We start from the raw sequence: 26211 nt of genomic DNA, 5'->3' as shown, positions 1-26211 counted from the left end.
GGGCAAGACAGGGGCTTATAGCGTAATCCTGATCTTATATGATTTGCTTCTGTGGTGCTTCACTGCATTGCTGTGAGCCTGCTGTTGCCCCAGCAACAGACAAACAATCCTCCGCAGATGCTGCAATCGCGCTTCGAGACACACTTCAGCATGACATTCTCATTCGGTGGGTGTGAGCAGGCTCCCAAAAGAGTTCAGAAACCAGCACGACATGCTTCCGCATTTAGATAATGTTCGCGTTGAATTCCTCCCACCCAATTGCACAGCAGTGCTTCAGCCATTGGGTTTGGGCATCATTCGCACCCTAAAAGTGTATTATGGCAAGAAAATGCTGAGAAAAATTCCCATCAGCATAACTTGTAGGAGATTAAAATTAACGCAAAAGTGAAATGATTGCAAACACCTGGGGCCTCATGTATAAATGGTGCATACGCACAGAAATGTTGCAGAAGAATGTCTCCACGGTACCTAATACCCTGTCGTACACAGTTTTCCGCATGGTTTTGCAGACTGCCGGCACCCAGCATCAAAACAGTTCTACTGTTCCTGTGTGTTTATTCTTTCTTTTCCTGACGTGGCTTTATAAATACACTGAAGTTAACCGCATATTGTTTATTAGTGTAATGCATCTGATTGTAATTAACCTGTAACAATATAATGGTCCAGGGAATAGCCATAGTATTCCAAATACCATAACTGCTTTAGCGTTGTTACTCTCACTGTACCACCTTCTTTCAGCTGCTCCCGTTAGGGGTTGCCACAGCGGATCATCTTTTTCCATATTACTCTCACTGTACCACTCGGAGTATTTATATCACTGTATCCGAGTGGGGAATCACAGTAGCAGCTGATTGGAAAGAGAATTATCAGTATACAGCATCAAGCACATGCTTCCTGTACGGACCTCGCGGTTCAAAAAACGTTTCATCCCAAGAACTATAAATGCACTCAATTGCTCCTTGTAGAACTGTTTGTACTTTTATAAGTACAATTACCCCACTGTAAACTTGCACTACAGTTATAATATTGCACAACCTGTGCCACTTTATAAAGAGCGTATTTATATATGATGACGATATCATTTTTAAGATGAAATTAAGCAAAATGTTGATAAAATTTTAACTTCATTTAAATCTGTATTGTTAATAATTAAACATGTGAGGACATGGTGCTGCAGTGCTAGCAAGTTCACATATTGTTCCTACCTCGCGCTGTATATTTACTGAGGCTGGCGTGACACTAGAAGGATAGAATAATTAAACAGGTACTATGAAGATATTTCAACGTCCTTTAAAAGTTTTGAAGAATCGTCGTTATAAGCTTATAGATGGCTTAAAGTCTATTACAGAGCGGATTGTGTGACGATTGGGTATTTGGGGAAAGAAAAGTAAGGACAAGAATTGAAGGTTAGTACGTTTGAAAGAGACAGTACTGCTACAATAAATTATTTCATCGAAGGTCCCGCATGGTGCAGCAGCATCTTGTGTAAGACGTGAACACTGCGCCATCGTGTTCCCATGTTTAATTACATGCTTTCATTCCAATCATGAAAATATCAGGTATACATCTCAGTATTTAAATTATTCAGAGAGCTGTAATATCACAAATGTAATGGATTCTGTGTCCTGTCGGAGAAAGAGAAAGAATGAAAGCACATAGTGATTCACACACACAGAACACATTGAAGATCAAATACAAAACAAAGCATTTAACATGCTACTTTAGTTACTATGGGATTTGAGAAACTAGTAAATTAAATGATTTTAAGATGAAGTTTATGATGTTCTACTTTAATCTCAAAATTTCCACTTTAATCACGTAGTTTATTTTGTCATCAAAGTTGACATTTCATGCTTTTTTTTTTTTTCCCCCACTGTGTGCCTACTTTTTTTTTTTTTTTGTCTGCACCCTAATAAGCTCTCATATGACACTCAGACGGTGGGCTACGACTCGCCTTTTCACAGCGACTTTGATATGTGACTTCTTTTTTTTTTGGCACTGTGTGACTTTGTGAAGTTGAGCTTTCGAGTGTCACTCGATCAAATTCCTTTTGTTGATTATACCACTGTTTAAATCAACAAATAGTATGTTTTTCCTTTGCCTCCACTTGGTATTCGCTGAAATTATTTCCCCCCCATGCTTTTCCCATTGTCTTTTCACAGAACGCTGAGCTTAAGGGCTATTTATATTGATTTGCATATTCAAAGAGGCGTAATTCTGGGAGGAGTTAGGGCGTGACATCAGGTGCGTGCACAAGCGTTACTTTTCACGCTGACCAGGATTTATGCAGCGGAAGTTGGCGAACGCACAGATTCCTGCATCTGGATTTTTCTGTGTGTAAGCACATTTCGTTTTTGTGCTTGCGTCATGTTATAGTGTGAATTCTACACAAGTTAAAGAAAGCACTATAGTAACAAATACAGAATCTCATTACAACAAAATTTTTGTTGAAACAAAATTTTTTTAGGTCCCAGGGAGTTAATTGTAACGGAATTTTACTTGTATACTGTAAATCTTACAATAGCAAAAGTTACAAATCATACAGAGTGATTATCTGAAAAACAGATTTTAAAAGTATTTTATTACAAAATCTGCTTTTAAGGGTTTGTTTAGATGCAAGTATCCTAAATTTATTTTGGAATTAACTAATTTAACAGTACAGATATAATAATGTTTGAATTTGTATTTTTAGTTTTATTTTAAGCAGTTTTTTTCAGTTGCTGGAGAAAAAAGTTTCAGAATATATTTGAAATGTATATATGGTCATATAAACCAGATAGTCCATGATGATTTCATTCTTTATAAACCCTGAGCTGAAATTAAGTGTGCTGCTTGGTCCAGCCTATTTTGGTAACCTGTTATAGCAACATAACTAAGGCACCTATGATGACAGACCAGAGCTGCCACTTTCTGACCAAGATCTTTAGAAGTAAATCCTTTGTACACCTACTCTTCATTTTTAGTTCAGTAATCATGTGGTTTGGCTCATTATTGTACATATTAGTATAATAGTACAGTATATTCTATGCATATTCATATGTTAAACAAGATATTTATCTGATTTTGACTGTTTGACTAATTTACTTTTACTATTAGTCAACTATAACCAATTTACTTCATCTCAACTTTATTTGTTGACTAAAACCAGACTAAAACTAGCAAGAATTAAATTACTAAAATGTGGCTAAAAATCAAATGCAATTTAGTCAGAAGACTAAGAATAAAACTAAATCAAAGTGTATTGTCAAAATTAACATTGCAGGTTAGTGTTTCAGACCTCAATCTGTGTTTCAATTCCACTGTGCATGTCAACTAGGTGCTTTGAACTGCGCTGAGGGTAGGATGGGTCATTTCCACTGCGCATATCAGCTTAGTGCTTTGAACCACATTCTGCACTCCATTTTCCCTGTGCATATCCGCTCAAAATTTTGAATCCTCATTCATCAAGCTTGATTTGAACTACACATGGCATCACCGGGTTTCAAAAACTTGATGGAATTGTCAGGAAAAATACATTTTTGTGGATCTTTTTAAATGATTGTGCCCAAGAATACTTAATGTGAAGGAATAAAACTATAAATATACATTTTACAAATTCTGACTAGTAGATTGCATAATGCTTCAAAAAAACAGCTTTAGTAATAAGAGTCATGACACCTCTGTCACCACAATACTCGCTTTTCATAAATATCCCCACTTTGCCTCTTATCATTGTTATAACTATTTTTGTAATTGATTAAAATACATCAGAAGTAAATGTGCATCTTGTTTAATGTTTATAATGAAACTAAATATTTGATTATTATGTCTAACAACACTAACAATAGGATGAGCTTTGTCGTGTTTCTTGTGGTAGCATAAGGCTGGTCTCCCATCCAATTAAGGAACCGTGCTCCATCCCAGCTAGGATGCCTGCCCTTGCAGGCTATAATTTAATTAATTAAAAACTATAATTAATTTGTGGCACTTTAGTCTACTCTGCTCTTCATTTTCTGAGTGGCTTGACTCTTTCAGAAATTTAAGGCTTTTATTATTAGTACAATGCAATGTAATCGGTTCAGATCAGTTTTATTGTTAGGTGTACAAAGTACAATGAAACTGTTATGCTTTCTTTTTACTATGCTGCCCCTTGGCGTGGTCCTTGCTCTATAGGGTATATACAATAGCAACAGAAAATCTAAATGGACAGTGTAGTGTTGAGTTGTTACAACTCCTTTCATAATGACCACTGCAAGCATACCATTGAGCCAGTAATGATGCTTACCTTGAGAAAATAGTACCACGAATCTGTGATAGAATAATTTCTAATAACTTCATTATCACAAAAATGCCTCATAAAAACATAAGGCCTGCTTTCTTAAATTGAAACCTTTGCAGGATCAAAGTGGGTGTATTTGATAAGTATTACAGCTTTTTGCTTTATCTTTGGACCTGACACCCAGCATCCCCATTGTAAACTGCAAGAATGGACAAAGTATTTTTAAAGTTTATAAAAAAAAAAAAAAATACTTCAAAGTTAGGACACACTTTCAAGTGGTAAATTAATATATACCATGATTGTGAAGAAGCAGCATTGACTTGAAAAATAATCAAATGTATCCTTTAATTTGATCAGTATTCTCTGATGTGGGGTCCTACCAAGGGCTTTCTGAAAACCAACATAAAAAATATCATTTGCACCTCTCTGATCATATGCATATGTTGCTTCCTTATAAAATTCCAACATATTAGTGAAACACAAAATTCCTCTGCCTGAAATGATGCCGATTGGTCACTAATATACCTGTTCTGGTCGTGTAATGTTTAATCTCCTCCCTAAATAATGGCATCCGCTAATTTACTTGTGATGTATGCTAAGCTTGCTGGCCTATAGTTACTTGGATAAGCCCTTCCTTTTCCTGAAAAGAAAATATTATTATCCATGCTGTGGGAGTTAATCATCATGAAAATCTTAATTTTTTATGAAGTACTCTTTACTTACAAGTTGTTTTCCAGTTGAGTGGTATTTAGGCACCCTCTGGTGGTAAGAGTAAGTTGTTTGCCTTAATGTTCCAGATTCATTTTTTAATTTTAGAGAAATAAAGCTAGCTTCTTTAACATAGGGAATGAGTACTTGCAATACAAAAATAAGGTCAGTTTGTGAGTCCAGTGATTAAAATAAACAGTTTTTGAGGTGGGTTTAGAATAAGAAAGCAGTCTACCAAACTTAAGTATTTACAAAGTGCCAGTGTAGATAAGGTGGGAAGCAAGCAATACATTAGGCATATGTTCAGCTGTTGGTCATTAAAGCAGAAACTTTTTCCATGTTATACTAATAATGCCCCGTGACCCTGTGGTTTGGATATAGCGGGTTGGATAATGGATGGATACTAATAATTACGTGAAGTGTATAATGTGTGAAGAATTTAGTCCAAATATCAAATAAATGCATGAGTTGGGATTTTATCTGCACTGTTTATTTGGGCACTGTTTTGTTTTTGGTTTTCAATAAAAGCCCTTTAGCACTTTTGCATCAACCCCTTGTTTGGAATGTATGAGTCCTCATTTGCTTGGCTCATCCCTTGGTTATGTTATCGACGGTGGCAGGTACAAGAGGCTCCCGGAAGCTGGTAGTGTGAAGCCAACCCACATTGTCACACTGCCAAGCAAATAAATGTAAATTGAAAGTATTATGCCACATTTCCAGCATTCAGTGTTAACAGGCAGAGTTACTGAGTTAAACATATTCACTACCGATCAATACACAAATACATAAGGAGAGAACATACAAACCCCATGCCAGCTCTACGCTGCCACTCAACCTATATGTCAAAACATCTGTACTGAGCTGGATGACTGAAGCACTCGCATGCAAGACAACACCAGAATTTTTTTTATTTTAGTTTCAATGTGTGTTTCACTCCTGGCTCATCCAAGAAGAGGCAGTGACTTCCTGTAAAAAGCCTTACAAAACGTTTTGTTTCCATTCACCATCATTTTATGACCATTACCATTGATTTCATTGGAACATGTCTTTGACTGAAAATGCTCAAAAACTGTGGATGCAGGAGTTTTCTAAAACACTTGCTGCTAAAATGCTTAGGTGTGAACAGTGTTATTGAAAATTATGGAAATAACTTTTCAAGCCATTTTGAAGCATTCTGGTACTGCTAACACATTAGAAAAATGCTTAGGTATCAATGGGCCCTTACACTCAAAGTATTGAGCAACCAGTGTTAGAGAATCTTAAAATTACAATTAAAAATGTATCCATCCATCCATTTTCCAACCCGCTGAATCTGAACACAGGGTCACGGGGGGTCTGCTGGAGCCAATCCCAGCCAACACCAGGCACAAGGCAGGAACCAATCCCGGGCAGGGTGCCAACCCACCGCAGATGTAGGGAATCAAGCACCATAAAATATATGAAGGTGTTAGATTGGCTAGAGCCTTATATATAATTATAAATATTTTAAAAATCAATACTAAAGGACACTGCCAGTGTAATGATGCTTTGATTGGTGAGAGATGCTGAAATTTCCCTTTTTAAATTAAAATTCTTGCTGCTGCATTTTGGACTAATTGCAGCCAATATCTATTTTTGGCATTCCTGATAGGAGTGCATTGCAGTAATCAAGACAGCTATAGACAAGTATTAACGTTTTGGCTTCTTACAGTGATATAAAAGATACAACTCTTACAGTGTTTCTTAAATGAAAAAATGCAGTCTCTGTAATATGCCAGGTGTGGGAATTGAAGTTTAGCTCTTAATATAAAATGAAGCCGAGAATCTTTAAATCTGACCTTATTTGTAATGCAAGATAGCTTAATTTATTTTTAAGGTATTTTTCATTTGCTACCAATAATTTAAATTTCAGTTTTTTTTCCTTAAGTTTAAGAAAATGGTTACTCATTCATTTGATGATGCAGGTAAGACACTAAATCAAGTATCAGTTTCATCTGGTGCTATCGACAAGTTGTTTTAAAATGATCAGGATTAATGAGAGTAAATAGACTGAGAATAATAAGCAGCCTAAAATAGATCTCTATAATTGCTACAACTGACGAAGACTTTTCTGCTTGCGATATGTGTGACGCCAACTCAAGGCATGGCCAGAATGTCCAACCCAGTGTCTAAGGTGGTCAATAAGAGTTCTTTAGCCAGTAGTTTCACATGATTCACTCATGTCTAACAGAACAAGAACTGATAGATTATGTGAATCAGCATTAAGATATTAAGTTACTGACTTACTTTTAACCAAAGGAAATTGTCATACCTAATTATTATAAAGGTTAAAAAATCAGAAAATGATTTAATGAATGAGGCATTATTTTTTGGTGATCAATAGTTACAAAAATAAAAAGTGGTAACACTGATAGCAAGACACTCAAAAGGTGCTCATTACTAAGCCACATTTCACCTAAGATTAAATTGTCTTTTTTCCATCAGTAATAACACTGTTTTCATAAAATGTTTTGCTAGTTTATGCTGTAGCATTAAATAACACCATATCAAGGGTTTCAGAAAGATGAGGCTGCGTAGAAATTATACTACAACTAAAGATTCCTGTGAAGTTACTGGCATTAATGCCAAATTGTCTGTGGTCTTTATCAAATATATTGTTCATAATTTTAGACTCTATAATGCACACCACTTTAGATAGACATTTTGCAATTTTATTAATTTTTTCTATGAGATCAGAGATATTATTATAAATAATGCCTTGAATCTGCTGGGGTGTAGTCCATCCTGTCTGTAGAAGCGTGGTCTCTCCCAAAGGAGATCCCAGTGCCAAAGAAGCTGATGTCCTGTTCCTCACAGAAGGATCACAGTCCATTGTTCAGAGACAGAAGAATGCTGTAACCCTCACTGGATCTTGTCATCATTGGTAGCAGCCTGGAGAAGGTTCAGGAAGGTAGAGTTACTAATAACATGTATTTCTCGACAGTCAAAAGATAGTAGGAGAGCTAGACAGATCAGACATAACAGGCTGGGAAATTGCAGGTGAGAGGCAGGTAGTTGTCTGCTCATGTAGCTAGTCAACTTCACAGTTAAGAGCTGGGTAAAACAGTGAGGAAGTGATCTGGGAAGGCCACTTCTGTTGACAAAGGAAAAAAATGATGTAAAAGCTTCTTTGTATGAATTAATTTAATATCATTAAGTTAGAAAATGTCAGTTAATTGAAGGAGTCACTCATTAAACTTATTTGTTCTGTATATGAAATAATACATAGAAACTTTAAGTTTTAATAGTAATAGCAGCAGTAGTAGTAGTCTTTACCTTTACCATTTGAATATGTCTTTCCTCATGTTATATAGTAAGTTGGTGGTGCACATCTGTGTGGCAGTTTTATTAGCTGCCTGTAAATAGTTCTCTTATTATTTTGTCTTTTGATGTTACATTTTTGAGTTTGTAAAAGCAATCCTTCAGTCTTCCTCAGGTGAACTTTGATAACACACATGGCTGGCAGTCCTATTGTGGCTTGGTCATACTACTGAAGACAATTGGCAAAGATGAGGCAAATGGTGTAACAAATTAAATAGGCACAACAATTCGTGGCTTGGCTATGATTATTTAAGTAGGAGACTAATGTATTTTTATATTTATGGAGACATTGTGACCCTGTGTTAGGATATGGCAGGTTGGGAAATGACTGACTGCTTCACAATAAGGGTGGCTGTCTCTACTTTGTGTTCAGACAGTGTTATGAGCTGAATGTGATTTTAACATTTTTCTGACCATGTTTTGCACCCTTTTTTATCTTTCTTTTGCTTTTTTAGGGGTTTTGACATATGTAGAATTATTTTTTTCTGTTTAGCTCTTCTTTTGTGACATCTTTGTTTGTCTTAGTCATCCTCCATTTTGATCATGTTGAAATGGCCACCTACCCTGAAGTGCATGGAGCATGATGTCACTAAACCACTGGTATAAAGATCCCCCCAGGCACTTATGGGCCATCTGAATTTACAGATACATCTCTATGTGCTGGGGAATGCTTTTTCAATTTAGGATCTCCAGTTTAAAATAATTAGGACTTTGATTTTTGATGATGAATTAGCATGCAGTTTATTGATTTTGCTGAAAGATTTAGGACTGATTTTTGGTTTAGACTTTGGCTTGAATAACAACTTATTTTCTGGTCACATTCTATTTAAATGATGTCTCTCTTTTTTTTTCAAAAAGGCATAGACAGGAGTGCTACATCTGGTAAGAACAGACATAGGGGCCTATGTGCTTTTTCAACAATGTATGGTGTAGAAACACAACTTAGAATAAGATGCAACTTTGGAAAATTTTGTGCAAAATTTGGGAGTCTATTTTTCTGTGATCACATTTTTGCAGAAAAGGGGAGGCTGGTAAAATAGCCTTATCTCAAAATAGATAGATAGAACTGTTTTTGTCCCCAGGGGAATTTGGCTTGTTACAGAAGCTTTTAAAATACATAAATAAATATGCACACACACCGGAATGACTATAAAGCAAGAAAATTAAAAGGAAAAATGTTCTGACTTGGCTGTCACAGTCAGTGGCGGACTGGCCATTAGGGCATTCGGACAATGCCCGGTGGGCTGTGGACTCTGGTCTGGTCATTGGCTGGCCGTTTCATGAAATACATTTTATGTACTGGTTACTGTTTGACATTAAAATTAATTTTCTAAACTACTAAACATTATCTGTCCAGTACTGCGATTTATATAGTCCTATATAATGTACTGTATTACATCATCAAATTGTTTTAATTGTCTGTACACAACGCTGCAGTGAAAAATTTGGTCAAAACTGCCTTTTGCCGATTTCTGTTTCGATACCACTACATTTCGGTTAGTATATATATTATTGCAATTTATTTTATCTCATATCTAGTATTTAAATTCTTTGGTGCTAATAATTAGTTTAGATTATGTATTATGCATTTTATTATTCTCTGGTCGTTGGCGTGAGCGATTAATTAGTGGTTTTCAACTGCGATTATTAGTATGATGAATTAGTTATAAAGCACAGGATAGGAATTTTTTATTTTAGGACAGAACATTTATGGTTTAAGTTAATGGAACATTTCAATAATGTGAGGTTTTCATTATAACCTCAGTTATAATTTATTCCATTGTAAATGAGCAGTTTGGTTATCGAGTTGAAAATAATTGTTTCATACCTGTAATCACTTACTTTGCTTTAGGCCGCCTTACTGCCTATATGGGTAATTTGGCATTGAATTAAGTAAAGTTGTATTAACACCAAATCTTGACCTGGTCCTCGTTTGACCTCCGTATCATTGTCATTCATTTCAACCATTCAACGTCTTTTGCCAAGTATGAATGAAGCTAAACAGATGAGGAGTAAAAGGTGAACGTGATCGAAAGAAAAAGAAACTTGCAGAAAGTGCTTCAAAGTGCAGAAACCTTGTGGATCTGTTCAAAGGTACTAATACTGGCCCTCGGCCAGATGGGCCTGGTGAAGTAAGCGAACAAGGGGTTGAAGAAATGGATTCGGTTCCTACCGTTCATGAACCATCACCAGAACAATCAGAAGATGAAGCTAGACCATCAACAGGTTTAGATGGAGTTCATATCATGGGCTAATAGCAAGTAGCAAGCCACGTACTCATTACAAATTTTAAGAAAATTACAATGAATAATGGGTCGACCTCGTCACCTCATTAGTTGGAGGCCCAGGCCGGTTTTGAGACCCAGTCTGCTCCTGGTCACAGTGCAGTATTATACAGACATATTGCTGTTGGTAATGAGGAGACCTAGCAGCATTTCTTGACACAGTTCTGCTCAGTAATTCATTGGCTGAAAGTACCTTGTTAGTGTGTTGGAGAGAAGATGTGCAGCATTGTTCATAATTGGTTTTATTTTAATTTTCTCCTTTGCTACTTCCTTCATTGGTTCCAGAGTGTGTCGTGTAACTCAGCGTGCCCTTTTAATTAGCCTGTTGACTCGATGGGCCTCTCTTGAAGTGATACTACCAGCCCAGCATACCAGAGCATAGAAAATCAAACTGGCCATCACAGAGTTATAAAAAATGTGAAAGGTGTCACCTCCCACATAAATGCAGTCTCCTAAGGAAAAAGAGCCTGCTCTATCCTTTCTTATGTAGTTTCTCGGTGTTCTGAGACCAGTCCGACGTCATTAATGTGGACCCCCAAGTAGTTGTAGGAGTGGATTACGTCTACATCCACTTCTTGAAAAGTGACCAGACATAGAGGGTGTTTGTAGCGAAAGTCAAAGCAAATTCCTTGGTTTTACTGATATTAAGATGCAGGCAATTCATTTTGCAACAAGAAACAAACTTCTGCACGTGACTGCTATACCGTACTGTGTCTCATCCCCTTTATCAGTACATCCCATACGTGCAGAGTCATCTGAGAATTTCTGCAAGTGATATGACCTGGTGTTTATATTTGTAGTCTGAGGTATACTGATTGAAGAGAAAAGAGATAGGACTGTTTCATGTGGTGCTCCAGTGTTGCTCACATCCATATCTGAAACACAGTCCTTGAGTCTCACAAACTATGGTCTGTCCAACAGTCCATTATCTAGGTCACCATAGGTTCATCCACCTGCATATCTGTGAGATTATCCTTCACCAGGATGCTTGAAAGGTACTGAAGGAACTGGAGAAATCAGAAACCATAATCCTCACAGTACTGCTTTCCAGGTGAGAATAAACCTTGCGGAGCAGATAGATAATTGCATCCTCCACTACAGTCTTTTTCCAATATAAAAACTGCAGTGGGTCCAGATGGTCTGCCACAAGAGAACTCCTAGTCTAGGACCAGTCTTTCAGAGGTCTTCATGATATGAGACATAAATATATCCCAGCCTTGAAGTAGTAAATGTTCTCTTCTTCTTTTTTCTGTTTTGTTTAACTAACAACAGTTGGTCAGTAAATAGGGGAAAAGTGAAGAAGAGTGGAAAAAAAGAGGCAGAGAGGGGGAATACTGCATCGCAGGGTATCCTTTTGCCCTTGATGCAGTTAACTGCATTGAATCATCTCTGAATTGTACAACTTGATGAATTCCTTTTCCTTTTTGTCTACTGTGATGCAAGTGATAGCTTAATCACAGCAACTCTCCATTTTTGTCTTTCCTGTGGCAATTGTTCAGCTTCCACTATAGTCAAATCCATTATTTTTTCCAGTCTTCTCTGGTTTTCTCGAGCCAGTGCTTCTTTGATCGTTGGCTGTGAATATAATGATATTGCGGAATTATGAGGAATTTTGTCTGTTGCCATTAGTTCTACATGTCAAAAGTATGTCAGCCTTCTCTCCTATATCTTAACATTACATCATACTGGATCCCAAGTGAGGAAGAAAATAAGCCACACTATTTTAATTTTAACAAAAATAGGTTCTTAATATCATTAGTGATGATTCAGACCTTTACATTAAAGTTCTGAATGCCAGTCAAAGTAGTCTCCAGTTTTTAATTGCTTGGAAATCTTCCCCTCATTCTTGTTGTTCCATCAATCAAAGTCAACCTGCTTACTTCATATCAACAAAAGTTAGATCATGTCTGGTGACCCATGACTAGCAAGCATTTATCAGTGTCATTGCTTACAGAGATCATTAATTTATCTTATCAGGAACCGCCTGTCCTTGAAACTCCTTTATCATCACAAACCTCTACTGACCCACTGTGGAAATATTTTATAGGTATGATATACTTAAGTTCCTACAAAGATATAGACTGCCACTGCCAGAACATGTGGTCTGGAGCCTAAACCATTAAGTGGCACTTACAGGTAATTAAATATAATCTTTATGTATAAGTTTGAAGTGGATGTGCAGGTGGTTGGTTTTTTTTAGTTTAATTTTTAACCAAACTACTTCTGTATGGGAAACAAGTTTAAGACCTGGTTGTGTAAATCAATTGCGGTTTATAGGAAGCTTTGCACAGCGTGGAACAGAAAAATGCTACAGGTTTTATTTTAGTAAATTAGAAACTATAAAAGTGTAAAGTAAGTAAAGGGAAAGAGGAGAAGTGAGGTACATTTTTTGTGTTTTATCCACTGACCTCCGCTGAAGATTAAAGAATAAAGAGGAAACAGGAATGGCACAACTGAAATACAAGGTCTGGACCAATTTTATTATAGTTAATGAAAACTAAAATCAAACTATTATTAAAAAAACATTTTTGTAAACTGAAATAAAATAATTAACAAAACTGAAATGAAAACTATAAAGCTAAACAAAACTGTTAAAGTAGCCGAAAAGACTAACTGAAAAAAAAAAAGAATTTACTAAAAAATATTTTTAGTTGTCATTTTTGAATGAAAATTCTTCTCGTTAGTCTTTAACCCTTGTAACTTTTAACTCTAAAAACCAAAAGTAATCCACCGCAAGCTGCCCACATATATTCATCCAGTGAACGGCGGCTGGTAATGGAGGGCGGTTATTCACACAGTATTTGTGGTGACAAAGCGAGTTGAATACAGGTGCGTAAAGTGTGTGACATAGAAAATGATTTACTGGTGGGCAGCTTTGCACTTGTTGTATACTATGGTGTAAATCAAACGCCTGAAATCAGAATGTGCTGTTCAACAAAACCTTTACTGTTGAGTGAGTAGCATTTCAGTTTATTTCTCAGATGTCTGCATTTTGTTGACAATAATTCACCTGCCACTTTGCACAGGAGAAATCCTTTCTGAGCATTAAATGGCACTGATCGAGAGATGTACTAGGTCATCATATAAGATCAGCATATTGTTACTGACCAACCACTTTTCCTTTAAAAAAAGTTGTTTAACAACAAAGCAATACAAGCCTTGTAAAATTCCTGAGATTGCAATGTCTCTCCTGAACTACAGGTCAGTAGGCAAAGAAAAACTAAACATACTAATGTGTTTTTATATTTATTTTATACCTGTAATGGCACACTGCACAATAACGTGCAGTGAATACACTTGACTTGCGCATTCATAGTTTTCATACTGTTTTTCTGTACGTTTAGTATTTGTTTGCTCAGAGGTAGATGTGCTTGCTGCTTCCTGAGCAGCTCTTCTTTTCTCCACCCTAGCGGCCCGTTTTTACTATTCTTTCGTCTACATCTTTTCTTGTTAAAACTGATTAAGTCAGTGTTTGTGATGCAAATACAATAGTATGTTTTCCTTAATTTTTCACTTAAGCTGGCACTTAAGTCTTCAATCTGCCTCCAAGAATGATTTAAAATACGAAGAGGCAGGGGAAGTGACGGCGAAGGTGGTAGGGATGCGGACGGTGCCCATATGCATGTGCCGCAAGGCTGCCCTGCTGACCGCTGCCAAGAGTTGATTCTACAATTAAAATAAAAATAAAAACGGGAAAAACCTTTGAGGTCAATCATCACCCTGAAAGCAGATAGTAGACGTCACGTAGTATATGTGTACCAAATTTCAGGTCAATAGGTCAAATGGTTTGCGAGCCACGGTAGCATATTATATAAGATTTTTTTTTTTCGTTTATATTCAAAGATCAAAATACATGATGATAATATGAAAATAACTTAGTAGCAGAATTATGTTTTAAAATATCAGTCCCCCTTTTCTCAAAATTTCTCTCTCAAAATGCATACTTGCAATATCATATTTTTGTTCTTAACATCAGCCATGCATATTGCATACCTGGGATTTTTCTGCCTTGCATCCAAAACTGCTGGGGTAGGCTCCAAGTTTCCTCCACTCCTGCTCTGGATAAACAGGTTTTGATAATCTCAGATGTTGTCTCTGTCGTTTTGTGCCCATCCATGCACCGACTACCTACTCTTGCTCTGCTCATTAAGTGTTTACACTTCTTATGCATGGGCTATTCAAGTCCCACTACTGCTAACCTTGACACTACATGCTTGTTTTTCTTTGTTTCCCCTGGAAACAGGTAGAAGGGGGTCTGCATACTCAACCTGCTCTTTCTAAGCCCCCATGATTTTCATGATCATATAGATTGGCCCATTCTGGGCAATAAAAGGAAAAGTTAAAAAGTGCCAAAAATTTGCATGCATTTGCCCAGCACAAATGATATAGAAAATATGTGAAAAATGATAAAATTGTTAATATTCAGTATCTGGTTTTGATTATGTTTGTTTTTATTATACAAAAACAAAACCATATATTAAAACCACATAGTGTAGCAAGCTTCCACTAACATTAAACTCCTATTATATTCAAATATGATAAGTGTACAGTTCTATCTGATTGTGACTCAAAACTAAACTTCATAGGCGCTCCATGCCATAATTACTTAAATAAAAACTGAAACTAACAGATATAAAAATAAATTGAAATGTCTGTGAAATAAAAACTAAATTAAAACTAAAAATACCCAATGAGGGAAAACTAAACTGAATTTCCAAGTAAGGTCAGAAAAAATATAGAAATAAAACTACGTGCAAATGCAACATCTAGAGTAATTTTTACAAAAAACTGACTTGACACCTATCTTAAATGTGAAGTTATGGAGGTGACATCTTGAAGGCAGCCCCATTAATTCTCACAATGAGACCACATCAGAAGAGCATAGGAGATCAACCAGGCTTGTTTCTGGGTACAAAGACTTCAAAGAATAAGTTTGGTATTTTTCAAATCAAAGTCATATGTTCATAAGCCTTCATATATTAATTTGCCACATAAAGTTGTATTCTAAAGTGAACCTGTTTTTAAATGTTAAAAAATATCATGGTGGTCTTTGAGGTTTAAAATGGAGCTCAAATTGCAGAGTAGTAAACGGTGGATTTTAATTAAATTGGCAAACTCTGTTGTGAAACCTTTTGTGTCAGGACCTGCAAAAGAAAGCACCAATCACTTCTATTAAAAACCTTCTCTGCATCTGAAGAAAGTAATGCAGTTTGATTTAAAAGACATGGTGCACCATGGGTGGAATGGGGAAGACAGTATATGTTGTCATTTATGGCTTAATTAAGTTGTTTGAACAGTGTGAATCAATTTATGTATCATACAGTGCAACCAAAGGGCTACTACTTTAGCTATTAGGTTGATTTCTGAGTTAATCAATGAGATTGTGCAGTAACTTCCACATTTAGTAAGGTCCTTACCTGGTGTGGGCAGAAGAGAGATCTTTACATATTAGTGGATGGATTAAAATGAGAAGTGGAGGTGGCAGAAAGCAATTCAGGAGCCAGGGACTTTCTCCAGCTCATAGGGTCCAAAGTCTCATTCATTTAACTGAATGTTACTGGCCTGTTAAGTGAGGACACTCATTCAGAAAGGAATCCGTAATAGCTGGATGCATGTTGTTATGTTTAAGCCACTTCTCTTATGTCCTTTATGTTTTTCTTTGGTCCTTTTGTTATTATAATTTTGTTATTTTTGTTGTTTGTGTACTACAGGCAGTCCCCGGGTTACATATGAGATAGGGACTGTAGGTTTGTACTTAAGTTGAATTTGTATGTAAGTTGGAACAGGTTGTGACAGGGGGTGCTGTCGTCCCCTTGAATCCTCTGACCAGACACCAGATAAATGTACAAATAAATTTATTTTTACAATAAAGTGCACAAAGCACCTTCACCTCCACTATTCCTCCAATAAACAATACACAATAATAATCAATCACAATCCTCCAACTCCAAGATGTGTTGTCACCCTTCCTCTCAACTCGCAGGGGTTTCCCAGATTCCTTTTAAAGTCAGATCAAAACTCTTCTTTCTCTTCAGCCCGGAAGTGCGTCATTCCTTCCGTCTCCGTGACTTGGAAGTACTTCTGGGCTGTACGGAAAATATTTACGTCCCTGAGCCTCCCTGCCACGTCCATTGTTGGCCCCCACGGAATCCAGCAGGGCTGTGAAGAAAACTTCCAAGGTCCTTGATGCCCTTCTGGAATTTGGGGCACCTCCATGGATTTTGAATTCTGTTTAAAGTATTGGGGCTTTTTAGACAACTCCTTTTTGACTTGTTTAGCTGTTTTGAGCTTTTGTTCTTTGTTTACCCATTTTTTGCAATAAATCTTTGATTTGTAAAGATTCTTTATTGCACCAACTGTGATAAAGCTAAACGTTTATGGTGACTCTCCTCCTTGTAGGACTTCTAGTTTGTTTTTGTAATATATGTAGTTGTTTTGCCAGCTCCCCATTTTTGGTCCTGCTCCAGCTGAAGCCAGCAGTTAGTATTTGGAGCCTGGCTGGACAAAAGTGAGCTTCTACTGGGAAGGCTAGTTGAAATCTTATGCCTGGCTCTTGGCTGTATTTTACCTACTTTTCTTTGGAGAAAACTCTAAACAAACATACAATAGAATTAAATTAACACAATAATTAGTAGTAATCATATTTTATTGAATTAAACATTAATTATTAACCAAGGAAATCGACACAGAATCCAATATGTAGGTATGTAGGTTTGGATTTTTTTTCTCCCTAAATAATAAAAACCATCATTTAAAAACTGCATTTTGTGTTTACTTGTGTTATATTTGACTAATGGTTAAATGTGTTTGATGATCAGAAACATTTTGTGTGACAAACATGCAAAAGAATAAGAAATCAGGAAGGGGGCAAATAGTTTTTCACACCACTGTATAAGGCGCCAGATAAACTATTGCACAGTTGAATGTTAAAGTAAGAAATACATACATACATAAGAAACAAAAAGCAAACTAAACTTAGTCCTCAAGATCACATATTATAGCTCAAAATGTCATTTTCTTTCCTTTTGATTGTTAATATGAAATTCATTTCCAGACATCTTTCCATTTGAAGATATTGAATTCTGTTTGCAGCCTTTTGGTACTGCTTTGATATTAAAGTAATGGACATGCTTAAAAATTGGAAATTGGCCCGTTTCAACACATGAAATTACAGACTTTAGTCAAACCTGCAAAAAATAACAAAAGTTAAAAAATAAAAGTTAAAAAGTTCACCTCATACACGTTTTCTGAGAACAATCCATCTGATGCATTATTGTAACCAAATATGTATGTTTTTAGAGACACTTTTCAGTTAGTTACACTCATTTTCAATTTCTTTTGTGTTTTTCAGCCTGCTTAATGCTGTGGGTTGTGTATCAGTTTTAAAACTAATTTGCCTTGGTTATACAGTTTTTGTGAATTTGTACAAATGACAATCTTTGCATTCCTGGCTTATTGAAACTTATTTCTAATTCTCTTTTAAAGTAAATGGTTGCATTTTCAGTAGTTTTCAAATCAAGATATTTGCTTTTAAAAATAGGAAATATTAGATATCAGATTACTTTTATAAATTGAATTAAAGACCAAGCAAAATAACAATTTTGTTTTTTGCCTTATGATATAAAATGTACTTGAAAAATCAATGTTCGCTTTTGGTTTAATGTTTACAAAGAAAAACACAAAAATTTAACTAAACAGGCCATTTTACGTATCATATAAACCTAGCATTGGAATTTGAGGTATATTTTCAGTAATCCGGTAGCGTAGTGGTAGTGCCGTCACTTTGCAACCCCAAGTGCTCCCTGAGTGGAGTTTGCATTCTCCGTCCATTGTTTGTGTGGATTTCTTCAATATGCTAAGATTTGCACCAACAATCCAAAGAAATGTGTGTTAGGTGGATTGGTAAGGCTAAATTGGTCCTTACTCTCTGTGTGTTTTTCACCTTGCAGTGGGCTTACAGCTTGTCCTGAGAATGTTGCTGTCTTTCTGGAATAGGCTCCAGCTTCCCCACAACTCTGCTTTGAATAAGCAGATTTAGAAAATGAATGGATGGATTGATTTTCTGTAACTTTGGAGTTGATTCTGTTTGTAGCCAACTTGCTGCACATTATCTACTGGTGAATTTCAAACTAAATAAATGCATCAACTCTTTTCTTCTCCCGTTTAGATCATCTCTGGAAATGTCAACACATATGATGTGGTTCTGAAAGACCTGGGCCCCCCAATTATTGCCCGTTATGTCCGCTTCTATCCCATGGCTGACCGAGTCATGAGTGTGTGTTTACGAGTTGAACTGTATGGCTGTGAGTGGACTGGTGAGTACCTTTTTAAACAGTAGGATTTTCTACTTTTAACTTTTTTTTTTTTTTTTTCCAATTTTAAGAAAATGCACAAAAATCCACGATTTCTTTCTTTTAGCTATAAACAACAAGAGTTAGTTTCCCATGACGGGATTTTTTGAAGACATATGTGTGTCCCTAGTATTAGTAAGCATAAACTGTTCCATAACAACTGCTGTCTACTCTGTAACATCATTTGCCACATAAAATTGTGTCTGAAAGTAATGAATTTTTTATAAATTGTAAAAATACTGTGGCAGTTCTTATATCTTACAATAGTGCTTAAGCTAAACAGGGTCCAAACATGAAAATAGGTTTAAACTCCTCAAATATGTACATTTTTTAAAGGCAAGAATGTTATCCGGATATAAATTGCCATCTTGAGATTGCACAAATATTTTAAAATGGTGTATCCACGTTGCTGTAGAAAGGAATGTAAAAATCAAATAAGCTGTTAGTGAAATTTGCCCATTGTAAAAGAAAGTTAAAAACATATGTTTACAGTCTAGTTTGCAAGTGAGCTAATTGGTTAGGTTTATAATATTTGCTATAGTTGTTGTATGATTTATAATGCACTAGCAGGAGTACCCGGCATTGCCCGGGAATCTATAACCGGTGAATTTCCCAAATGAAAGAAACAGAACATAGAAACAGAAAAAAGTTTTTTGATTCACATTTTATTGTAAGTTCATCCACTTTGGATTGTCTGCTGTGGTGTTTGAGACACCCTTGAAATAGACTTTTTTCTGGCTTCTGAACTGGACCATCGAATTGTACTTTTTTTCGGTGGTATGGGTATATTCGCGAAAAGCAGGACAATTATAATGTGTTACATGGTATTACGTACGGAATACGCACCACAGTGAGATGAATTTACCTTCTTTACAATACGTCGGAAGCAAACAAATCGCACCAGTCAGTAAAAAAGAGCAACACTGAAATCGTACTGTGAGTCGGAAAGCAAGCAGATAGCAACACAAATACGCAGTGAGAAATAGTAGCACTGAAACTGTACTGGGAAAAATGGTGGGGAGGGGTGGTCTGTTTTTAAGAAGCGTTTGTGTTGAAGTGTGCTAGTATCTAATGGACATTGACGATGGTAACTACAGAGAAAAGTGACATATAACCGGTGCTGCGTGTGGGGAAAATGGCGGGGGAAGGATACTGTCTTTTTAAGGCGAGTCTCTGTTCAAATGTGCCGACATATAACAGACATTGGCGAATTAAATACAGCACTATCAGTGCCTGTGGGAGTATGACCCACGGAAACGTGGATGTGTGAGCCTGCCATGCGCACTGAGTCGTTCACGTTTTAAATCTCTACGGCAGTCCTGCTTTACCCGACCAAAGCAATCAGCCTTCTCATATTTGGACACTTCCGGCATCTCTTGGCAATTTAAAGAAACATGGGTAAAGAGCGACGCACAGGGACCAAACGTGCTGCTAGATTGTGCCGCTGTGAAGTTTTGTTGCAACGTGCGGCCATCTTGTCGACGAGAAGTACAGGGATGTGTACTGAAGGTGAAAAGGTGCCCTGCCCTTCACCACAAACATTTTTCCCCAACCAAACCTACCCCATGACCTTCTCCTGGTCACAAAGGAGCCCCATCCCGAGTTTGGAGACGATCAGACGCCCGGTGCAGATTTATATGGCGGACAAACAAACATACATACACACATCGACTTTGCTTTATATATTAGATTTGCATAATTATTATGTTATAAAATATTACTAAAGGGTAATATTTAATAGATTTGTGACATTAATTTAAAATTTCAAAAGTCCGAAACTGATGGTGCTTTGATTTTTCCAATTTTCTCCTTTTCTTTAGATTTGTTCCAACCTTTTGGAATCTGGGAACAATGACACAGGTCGATTTTGTTACTTGAAGTCTGAGCTAGGAGGTCATAAATTACTCTTCTTTTCCACCTATGACTATAACCCGTATTACTCCTCCTTTTTTCTCAACCTCACTGACCATCTTCAGTTCTCTGACTGTGAACTTCTGGTCGGCATTGATGCTAGCACCACCTTAAACCCATTGCTAGACAGATCTCCACAACTGGTCATCAAGCGTACACCTCATTCTACATATTCTTTATACTTTTTACTGCCAATGTTAATTTAATAGATTAATTTCAGTTACTTAGTCCTTCAGTCAGAGATTTTTTTTTTTTTTTTTTTCCTCTTCCCGTCGTAATTCACTGTCTTGCATTAATTATATTTTCATATCACGCCACCTGGCTTTATTGGTCTCAGATGCTATATCTGACGAAAAATGTAATCATTTACAGTTGATCCTTCTATTTTTAACATCTTGTGCCCCGAGGTGGAAATTCAACACGTCTCTTAAGAAAAACAAATTGATTTGCAAAAAGCTTGATGTCAAACTAGAGGAGTTCTTATCTTTCAGTATAGGCTCTGTAGTTAATGCAGGTACCATCTGGGAGGCAATGAGCTGGTGCCCTGTCCAGGGATTGTTCCTGCCTCCCTCAAGTTGCTTGCCATGACACGTGCGACACTGGATGGAATAATTTATTGCAACAATACTCTGTCTGTCAAAAGTACCAACCCCCAATTCCTGTCCTTTTATGTTTTGTTTCGCCACGTAACCAATCATCACACAGTAAGTGTCTGTAATAAATATAAAACCAGCAGTAAGCTTAAAATGCAGAATCTTCAAAACCTTTAAGGAACATTGAAAAATCTTAGTTATACTTGTTTAATTATTCCATACATCCAGGGTCACACCAGTCCCAGCAAGCATTGAGAGCAAGGCAGGAACAATCCCTGGACAGGTTGCCAGCTTATTGCTACCACTGCGCCATAGTGCCCCCACGTGTTTAATTATTAACAGTATACATGATTTAAATGAAGTTAGTCATTTATCTGTGAAATTTTAATATGCATACTTTAATGCATTTCATCATGAAAATGATATCAAGTGTACAACTTAGTATTCTAACAGCACACGGCTCCAAGATCATAGCTCTTAGAAATTAAATTGACTTAGAAGCCAAGGATCTTCAAATGTAAATATTTGCTCTGTTCTATTGAATTGAATTGAATTCCTTTATTGTCATTGTATGGTACAATGAGATTCAATATGCAACAACAACAACATTTATTTATATAGCACATTTTCATACAAATAATGTAGTTCAAAGTGCTTTACATGATGAAGAAAAGAGGAAAAAAAAAGAAAGTAAGAATTATTAAAATAAGACAACACTAATTAACATAGAATAAGAATAAGGTCCGATGGCCAGGGATGACAGAAAAAAAAAAAAAAAAAAAGTCTGGCTGGAGAAAAAAAAAAAATCTGCAGGAGTTCCAGACCATGAGACTGCCCAGCCCCCTCTGGGCATTCTACCTAACATAAATGAAAATAGTCCTCTTTGTATTTAGGGTTCCATGCAACTCCTCCATAAATCAACTTTCCTATAAAATGATGATAATAAAAAAGTGATAAAAAATTAAAAATATACCATATAAAAGCATTAGTACAATATCTGCACATACAATTCAGATAGTCCAAATGGTTCTTAAAGTGGCTCATGTTGTCCAATATTACAGTTGTAGTGCAAGTTTACAGTGGTGTAATTGTAATTATAAGTACAAACATTCTACCGGGAGCACTTAATCGACTGGTTGAGAGAGGCATTAGCCTCATTGAGCACAGGCAAGGCCCCAGGGATGGATGGGCTCCCTCCCGAGGTTATTTCCACACTCTGGAAATACATATCTCTTCCCAGTTTTGAGATGATTAATGCTGCCGCTTCATCCGGCCATTTAAACCCTTGTATTAATATTTCAGTAGTTTATTCTACTTTTGTAGCAAAGTAAAGACCTCACTGTGTGTCAGAGTTACAGACCCCTCTTTTGCATTAATACAGATACAAAACTGCTAGCTAAAGTTCTGGCCCACCGCTTACAGAAAGTTGTTATTAGCAAATTAATCCACCCCAACCAGTCTGGTTTCATATATTCAAGGTTAGACTCTGATAACATGACAAGGTTTTTGCATGTCATTAATTTAGCTCCCTCCCTTCCTAGCCCTGCTGTGCTCCTTTCCTTGGATGACTAAAAGGATTTTGATTACATGAATTGGCAATTCTCATGGCAAGTTATGAACATAATGGGCTTCGGACCAATTGGTCTAAATTGCCCCTCTTACCCCTTAATGATATGTGCTGTCAATTCGCCCTACCATCTGCCATCACTGTATCAAGTAGTAGAAGATATTTGGGAGTTGATATTACTCAATCTCAGATATATCATCTAATAACTATTGTTACATCTTCATTGATGCAAAAGCCTCCATAAACACCTAGTCCAAACCCACCCTTTGTTTTCAATTTCGTTTGGCCCTTATCAAAATCAGTATTGTACCATGCTTCAACTTCATTAACTCCATGCAGCCATTTCCACCTTCTACTAAATATTGGTCCAAAGTTAGGTCACTGATCTCAAGGTTCCTCTGGAATGGCAAGAGAACAGACCTTAAACATTCAACCCTGATTAGAGATGGTGTAGCGCTGCCTGACCTATAACTATACCATTGGGCTTTCACCCTCTGCCCTATTTTATCATGGCTGTGTCCTCTCCCTAATCCCCCTCCAAGGCTCCCTATAGAATCCTCCCTTGTCAGGTTTTCCCATTTTCTCTTCAGGGTGCTCGGTTTACCTCTTTGAAGTCCAAAGCCACCAAACATTTTTGGGTCCTATTTTGCTTTATGCCACCAATATCTGGCATTATGTGGAAAAATTTATGTGCACCCTCTGGAAAACGCTGTTTCAATTGGTAGCTCACCCTGTGTATTTCCTCCGTCAGCAGTGTGCTGGAATTAGTGTGCTGGCAGATCTGTTTAATAGTTTGGGGCTTATGACATTACAGTCTTTACAAACACATTTTAATCTCCCTAGTTCCAGTTTCTTTTTCTGCTAGCAACTCCAGTCAGTACTCTGAACATGTGGGGCTTCCCTGACTAACCCCTTACCAAATTACTCATTGTACTCTCTCTGTTTTGTTCTTTCTCTCCCAGGAAAAAAAAAAACCTGTCTCTACCCTCAACCCTCTTACTTTGCAAGCATCCTATAAACCTCTCTGCCTTTGATTTCTCTTTGGTCCAGATACCTTTCTCCTCTCCCTTCACCCATTTCAAGGGACACCATTCTCTCCAATGTAAGGTTTTGTTCTAGAAACTGAAACTACCAGCACACCCAGTTCAAAATTCTACACAGACTCTATCCTACTCCCCGCTCGTGGTTTCTGATGGGCCTCATTGCTGACCCCCTCTGTCAATTATGTTCCCTTAGTTTACCTTCCACTATTCTCCAAATGTTTTGGCACAGTCCCCCTGTCTTTTCCTTTTGGACACACGTATCTCACATACTATATTCCTTTGTTTCCTGCAGTATTTGTTACCCCAAATCTTTCTTCTTTTAGACCTTTCTAGGCTTCCACCCAAACTCTCTGAACACAAGTTATTCTGTCTGGGTACCCTGGCAGTCCTCCTTCTACAACTTAATACATTTTTTAGTTGTCTGCAGCTTGGATTAAAGGTGCTTCCAGTAATGTAATTGAATCCTGGTCTGCTGTGGCTCAATTGGGTAAATCTCTGCTTGTAACTCATTGATTTTTTTTATTATCCCTTTGCTCAGGCTAGGTGTGAAAGGGTGGGAGTGGCTGGTTTGCTATGCCCATTTATTGATATGTTAATTTGCCCTACATAATAAAAATTTGATCACAAAAAAACATTTGTCCCAACTTTAAAGCTTCCTGTTTGAAATCAATCTTATCAGTTTTACATGAATCCCTTATTTCAGAGCGCCTATAAAACATCCTTTGTTTTGCTGTTTTTAAGGTTTGTTGTGTGAGTTTCTTATTGCTTATGCTGTGAGACGGTATTACATTCTTCAATGTATAATTCAAATATCTGACATACATTCACTTACGGGTTACAATAATGAACAGTAGATTTCCTTCAAAAACCAAACAAATGACACACATTCATTGATTGCAGATTCATACTTTACAATGAAGTATGCTGTAGCTGCTTGTTGCTGTGATTACATGTCTCTGTTATTAGAGTTCATGTCATATTGATAGGGAGAAGTACCTTTTAGCATTGAAACACTAAAACAAAATATTTTGGTGTTAACAAATAGAGTCACTTATGTAATCACCGGTGTGGACAAGGTAAATAGCCATTCTGTTTGAATCTTGCCTTGATGTTTACTTGCTACAAATGTTGTTTGTGCTCGTAGCCCTCTCACATCCCATAGTCCTATATTTCAAGAAAGACATGCTTGACAAATTCTTGAATAGTGTCGCAGTGGCAACAGTCTAAGCAAAGATGCTGAGACTTCCCTTTTCCCCACTACCTCCTTTGACTCCTGCAGGATCAAGGTGGATCCAGGGCACTTGAGAGATAGATATAATATCTCCAACATGTCCTGGATCTGCCCCAAGATCTCCTCCTGATTGGATATCCCAGAAACTCCTCCACAATGATGTGTTCAGGAGGCCCTCTAATCGGAAGCAGAAGAATTCAGAGGAGCAGCGGCTCTACTTTGAGCTCCTCCAGAATTTCTGCATTTCTAACCCTAACTTTAAGGCTGAACCTGGACTCCTTGCAAAGGAAACTCATTTCTTTTTTTTTTTTTTTTTTTAATATACATATGCAGTATATTTTATTTTATTAAAATCAAAAAAAAACATTGCATACATGCAAGTCAAGTTTAACAAAACTGTTTGAAACAAATTGAAACGAAACTCATTTCTGATGTTTGCTATATATGATCTACCTCATTTGATCACTGTTCGATGCTCGCAACCTAGGAACATAGATCAACAGGTAAATTGAAGGTTTTGTCTTCTGGCTCAGTTCAGTTTACCACGATTGACCAGTTCAACATCATGACTGCAAATGCCACTCTGTTCTGCCTGTTAATCTCCCGCTTCCTTCTTTCCTCACTCGTAAACAAGACCCCTAGATACTTAAATTCCTCTGCTTGAGGCATCACCTCATCCCCAACCCGAGTATGAGATATCTATATAAACCACTGCAAATAAGCTGGTATGTTTAAGCAATTGACTGAATCTGGTAGTCAAATAACAGAAATGAAATATTTTTCATCTTCATATCATTTTAAACACAGCATCAATGACAAAACCAATCAAAATGTTCTCCTAATATGCATTGTGATGTGGCTCAAAATAAAAAATTCAATTTGAGCAGTTGATTCAATTGTTTCAGTTACACAAAACTTTTCAAAA

The 26211-nt window shown here is 36.8% G+C and overlaps 1 protein-coding gene across 4 annotated transcripts in view; it reads left to right on the top strand.

The window, feature by feature from the left end:
* ddr1 (discoidin domain receptor tyrosine kinase 1) overlaps positions 1 to 26211 on the top strand; it is a 247406-nt gene that overhangs the window by 117567 nt on the left and 103628 nt on the right. For all 4 annotated transcript variants that reach the window (XM_039769984.1, XM_039769982.1, XM_039769983.1 and 1 more), the window contains exon 5: positions 18758 to 18905. In XM_039769984.1, coding sequence (XP_039625918.1) covers positions 18758 to 18905 — 148 coding nt within the window. The remainder of the gene's footprint in view (positions 1 to 18757; positions 18906 to 26211) is intronic.

Source organism: Polypterus senegalus, chromosome 11, assembly GCF_016835505.1.
Source record: "Polypterus senegalus isolate Bchr_013 chromosome 11, ASM1683550v1, whole genome shotgun sequence".
NCBI lineage: Eukaryota > Metazoa > Chordata > Cladistia > Polypteriformes > Polypteridae > Polypterus > Polypterus senegalus.
Note: the sequence above shows the minus strand (reverse complement) of the source record. Positions and strands in the feature narration are given on the sequence as shown.